The sequence below is a fragment of the Kryptolebias marmoratus genome, linkage group LG11 (assembly GCF_001649575.2).
Source record: "Kryptolebias marmoratus isolate JLee-2015 linkage group LG11, ASM164957v2, whole genome shotgun sequence".
Taxonomy (NCBI): Eukaryota; Metazoa; Chordata; class Actinopteri; order Cyprinodontiformes; family Rivulidae; genus Kryptolebias; species Kryptolebias marmoratus.
In genome coordinates this window covers 24,638,469-24,644,468 of record NC_051440.1, presented here as the reverse complement: position 1 = coordinate 24,644,468, position 6,000 = coordinate 24,638,469, and the positions used below count along the sequence as shown (strand labels likewise).

The 6,000-nt window shown below is 36.8% G+C and overlaps 1 protein-coding gene across 1 annotated transcript in view; it reads right to left on the bottom strand.

Moving 5' to 3' along the window:
- The window catches only part of LOC108243441 (polypeptide N-acetylgalactosaminyltransferase 18-like), a 139,079-nt gene that overhangs the window by 23,025 nt on the left and 110,054 nt on the right, over positions 1 to 6,000 (bottom strand). Inside the window, exon 9 of the mRNA XM_017428868.3 lies at positions 4,836 to 4,931. Coding sequence (XP_017284357.1) covers positions 4,836 to 4,931 — 96 coding nt within the window. The remainder of the gene's footprint in view (positions 1 to 4,835; positions 4,932 to 6,000) is intronic.

Sequence of the window (6,000 nt, the reverse complement as noted above, 5' to 3'; positions counted from 1 at the left end):
TCTGGTTTTACTTCGGCTGTATAGCGGGCCTGGGGTACTTTTAGATAGTTCAGTACTGTTAGTTTTAGTTTTAGCTTAGTTTAGTTCTGTACATTTAGTCATGCTTAGATCTGTTTAGTTTAGCTTAGCTTATTTAGACAATTAGTTCTGTAATTTTGTTTCTGTAACTTTGTCTGTAATTTTGTTCTTGTGTTGTAAAGCACCTTGAGTCGCCTCGTGCTGAAAAGTGCTATATAAATAAATGTACCTACCTACCTACCTACCAAATCTGAGACCTTATTAATCACAGGCTGCAGACCACAGAGCACCATCGAGAAGCTAACGTGATTAGAGTTGTGTTTATCACTGGAAATTTATACACAAATCAAATGTTATAACTATAACAGTCATGTTATGATAACTTAAGATAATATTTAAAGACAGATTTCAGCTAAAAAAGATATGAGAACACAGCTTTACTGCAACATGTTTCAATTACTGCAGCTACGGCAACTGTATTAGGACAAAAAGCACCAGGTAGTAACCACTCTGCAGCTTTCCTAAAGTGGCAAAATTCAATTTTGTCATTTGAATATCAACTCAGAATTGTCATGAGCATTGCACGGTCTGGGTTTGGGGTGAATTTGCATGAATTTAAAAGTTTTCCACCTGGGAATAATCTTTCTGTCTGCAGAATAAAGAACTCCAAATAGTTTAGAAATTACTTTTTAACTCTTCACAGATTAATGGTGATCCACAGTTAATGTTCTAAGATCCCTGATGATGTCTTTCCACCCTGACATTGTGCTAACACACATCTGACTGCTCCAGACCAGCAAACTACATTTTAATATGATTGGATGACCCACTGTTTTCAAAATATAAATCATGGAATCTGTTTAGGTCTTTATTTAAGGAAGAAAAAGCAAATATCCTGAGAAAAACTGTCTTCAATAAAGAAGAAAAAGTAAAATGTCAAAGATTTATGGTATAAGAGGCCACTGGGAAACCAGCATGAAGGTGGATCTGATTGAATTGCTGCAAAGAAAATCAAACAAAACCAACCTTTTAACATTTTCTCTGATGTGTTTCAGGCTGAGATAAGGATGAACTTGATTCCACTGGAACTGTTTTATTAAAACTGAAGTCAATGTGACATGAACAGCATGAGGTTGATAGCTTTATTAATTCACATCTAAATAATTGGTTTTCTGAAAACTTGCCAGTGAGTTACCCCCAATGATATCATGTCCACTCAGCTGTGTCTGTTTTATTTGTCTTTTTATCGTCGTCTGCGTCTTTTTAAGCAGCCTCTACTCTCGTCTGTGTCAAAAGGTGAAAAATGAAATGAAGTACAAATCATTAGCACTCAGCTTATCTAATATTTAAATCATATCCATCCATCTTCAAACAAGTCATTTTGATCAGAGAGGAGAGGACTCGGAGGTAATCTGAGGAATTAAATGAACCAAAACAAAAAGTCTAAATGGAGAATGAGAGGCCTGGGAGAAGAAATCTGCAAAATTAACGAGAAACTAGAAACTTCTGTGAAAATACAGAGTGAACGCTGAGCGCTGAATGACTTCCTTGAAATCTGCTGAAGCTAAAAGAAGCAGAACAGCTAAATGCTAATAAAAAGCAGAGTAGAAGAAGTAGAAAAATGTTAACTGAAAGCAACAAAACAGTAGCTAAAAGTAGCAAAAGGTTGCTAATTGCTAAAAGTATCAAGACACTAATTAAGGTTAGCTAAACGCAACAGGCTAGATAAAAGTAGCAGAAAGTTAAAGTATCAAAAGGCTGGTTAAAAGCTAAAAGTAACATAAAAAACAAAACTGGAGCTCGTATGTTGGAGCAGATTTTCAACAGAACAAGGTTTCTGAAGGATTTGAAGAGATATCAATTTATTCTACGAAGATATTAATAAAGTTAAGTATTTTGAAAAGTTACAAACAAAACAAAGGTTGTAACTCTCATCTCCTGATCGAGCTGAATGTTTTGACACATGAACGGCTAAACCAGCACAAATTATGCTGAAATAGTTAGATTGCAAACAAGTAAATATACAGAAAAATAAATACAACAACTGGAAAACAATAATGTGAATACCAATTAAGCATTCACGCAATAAAAAATAACTGATGAAATGTCATAAAGGTGTGAGAGAAGAGTTTTTCTTTCTGCCGTCTCCTAAACCTGGCCTCTCCTCAGAAGTTTCCTAATGGAAATAAGGTTGGTATTGTTTCACCGTGTCAGTCAAAACAGAGTTTGTCACTGAAGCGGAAAATTTCATTAGGCTAATACAAAGAGTGGAGGCTTATTCAATAAATGTGTGAAAGATTACGGATTTATCCATTATATTCTAACACTCTCTAATCCCTCGATAATTACCACAGCAGGTACGAGACAGAAAATAACATCTAAATTATGTTTTAGAGTAATGCATGTGCATGCTCCTCTGATGCAAAAATATCTGGAGTCTATAAAGCGATTAGTTCCCCTTGTTGATTCTCTAATGTTCAAAATATTGGGATCCTAACTTCACTTATCTCTGCAAAGGTCCTAAAAGCCCAGTTATCGTCAGACACGATACAGTCGAATGTGTAATTTATGAGACTGTGTTTTCATAGATGGAGCTTTAATCCTAACTTTTTATTTGCTTTACATGAAATAGTACAGAGAAGCTCAGCTTGTGTGTTCAGGCTTTAAGAATTGATGATAACCACACCAAATCTTCACTGTAGCCATTTCTGTGTTGGATACTGTCGATTAACTCTGGAGGTTATCTGGAATCAGACTGGATCCAAAAAGTAATCAGCTGTAGAGATACACCCACTAATAACTTTCTGAGTCTCATTAAAACATGTTTAGGTTGTTAAAGAGATATTTTGCTAACAAACTCCAAGAGTTAATGCTAAAATTCAAAGCAGAAAATCTTATAATCTAATTTTAGCCCATCATCTGTAAGACTGACTCAGTTGAATCAGGTTGACTCCAAAATGAATCAGTTGTAGATTTACATCCATTAATTACTTTCTGCAAGTCTCATTAAAACATGTTCAGTGGTTCATCAGGTATTTTGCTGGACAACAAACAGACACATTATTGCCTGCAGGAGATAATAAAAGCTAAAGGTTAAACTTTTTCAGTGGTTTTGTAGTTTTTCACAGGCTGAGTAAGAAAACTCTAAAGCTTTAAATTTTCCAAAAACAAAACAAAAAGTTCTTGAGCATCATTTGGTTTTAGAATACTTTTAAACTCCATCTTAGGCCTGTATGAGTTATTCTGGGTGTTTAGGTAAAACTGCCACTCATATTTAAATGCAGGTCAGACAAATAATAACACGGTTCTGTGTCCCAGAGGAAGAGAAGCTGCCGATCAGGTTCGCTTCGGACCGGCGCCGATTAGGACTGATATCTGCTACGGGCTGAATACATTTACCTCCTGTCTGCCAGTTCTGTTTCAAATTAGTCTGGACCAAATTTATGTTATGGATTAAAAAAAAAACAAACCATTTCAGAAAATATAAATCTGCTTGGTGCAAACAAAGCAAATCTAACAGGGGGAATAAGCTGTTTATTGTGAAGAAAATAGGCTACGGACCATTTGCCTTAACAGTCTCTATTTCTTTAGCCCAAATAATAAATGTGCCAATGCAAAGGGAGATAAAACTGTCCTAATACAACTCAATTTCTTTATCAGTGCTTGCTGATTATGCTGCCTGCAGAAGAGAGCACATATATAGAAGGTAAAAAGAAAGAAATGCACACACAGCTGTTTCAGATGTCAATGCTCCGGTCAAAGCTATTAACTTTACTGACAAAGGAGGCGTGTGCACGGAAAGCTGCCGGCACGGAAAACACACCAGTTTGGTTCTGAATATTCAACATCTGTTATGAAATACTAACATTTTCTATTTCGACAAGATATGGGTAATTTCAAAGTAATGAAAACAGGTTGATTTTTAAATTGTTTCTTTCTTAAGTCTCCATTAAGCAGGCCGTGAGTGCAGCATTTACTGCCCCTTAGATTCACAGGACCTTAAATCTGCAGTGAGCTGATAGAGCTGTTGATTGGCCTCGGTGACTCCTTCATAACTTTTCTGCTATTTCAGCTGCAAAGGGCCAGAAAGTTTAATTGTACATCCACAGCAGCTCCACAAACCAGCCGTATTACATCATGATGATATATTAGCCGTTTCTGGCAGAATTTTATTGTAGATTTTTGCTCTAAATAGCCAACTTTATCATTATAGTAATGGGGTTTTTTTGTCTTTCATATGAATTAAAGCCACCCACAGCTTCACCTATGATTCCAAAACTTTCAGAGTTTATCAATTCTAAATCAAAAACAGTACAACCTCCTCTTGAACGGAGCATTTAAAGCTGCAGCAATCGCTGTTTTAATCGGTGTAATATCAATCCTCCTGAAGCCCTCAGAAGAGAGAGAAACAAAGAAATGCACCTGGATGAATCTCCTGCTCAGAAATATTCCACCAGATGACAAGCAGAACAACATTAACACTCAGTCTTGCCTACACTTCTACAAAGATACAAGGAAATATAAAGGTCAATAAAAACACACACGGGGAAGGTTTGGTGCAGCTGACCCAAAATGGAGCACGATCAAAGTTATGTAAAGCAAAGTGAAAGTCCATCAAAAGCCTTTTTGTTGTAAGAAGAATAATGAGAAATTCCTCACACTCCTGCTCTCCCTAAATCCCTGTTTTAAAATATCAAAGACTGAGAAGGAGTCCAATTATTTGCTTTCCTCACACCTGTCTGTGTGATCGCTGTTTGTTGCCGTTTCATCGTTTCGCAGCGACAGGACAGAAGAGATTAGAATGAGAAGTCGCTGACCTGAGGTGTCATTCCGTGGCAGAGGTACATGATGGGGACGTTGTCGGTGTCAGGTCCCTGGTCCAGACAGAGGTCGTTCCTCAAACTGTTCTTCAACTGGGAAAAATGAGGGGGAAGCAGCAGAAACAGGGAGAGAAAATGAAAATATAAAAGTCATTTAGTTATAAAACAAACATAACATGACATCCAGAACCACAGAATCTTATGTCTTTGTATTTTGACTCCTTTTTAGGTCATTTGATTCCCAAAATCTTGTTTAAATGAATTGTTTTCTGCCGTAGTGTTAGAGCGAAAAGTTTCTTACTAGTTAGAGAAATTGTGGAAAGTCGTTTTATTGTCACAGCCCTCTGAATCATATTTAAATTGTAAGGTCCCTAAAGATTCCCACCCATTCACATTACTATGTTAACATTTTTCTTTATGTTACATAGAATTTCACAAAGTTTAAACGTATCATCCCTACCAGAATCCTCCTTCAGTGCTGCATTCACGTTATTGTCTGTAAAAACCTGCAGTTTTGTAGAGGAACATGATCCACGTGTTTGTCTCGAGAAATGACTTATTGTGTGCGTTTTTGCACGTGGGGCTGCAGAGTTAACATGATTCATTTCCAAATGATGCCTGGCACGACAAGACAATCAGTCATAGTCCAATTTGTTACAGAAAGCACAGGGACAGGGGAGCTCCCCAAAGAGGTGTGCACCTTTTAAAGCTTTTTGACTTAAAAAAAAGAGAAAAAGCTGAAGCAGCCATAATGAGAGATTATAAAATCAAGTAATAATCTGGTGCATATTGACTCAGTAACCCCCAGGCTCCACTGTTAAGGCTAATCTTAAGATTTTATCTTTTATATAGGCAACATTTTACCAATATGTACAAGCTTTTGTTGCGTTGGTGAGTTTTTGTGTTGCATTTTGCTTTTTCTCAGCTCTCAATTACAGCACAGTAATCTAAGAGAAGGTTTCTTGTTTCTACTCCAAGATGAGCTAAAAAAAACTTGATAAAACGGCTTCTATCAACCATAATTGGTTCTGTCCTTCTTTTCATGTTGTTACAGTATTAATCAGTTCATTCTGACAGAGTGACACACTTCACGGCTGTAGGTGTGCGGCTAAAAAGGTAACAAATGGAATCAGAGCAGGCTAATTGCTGCCTGCCAGGAGGA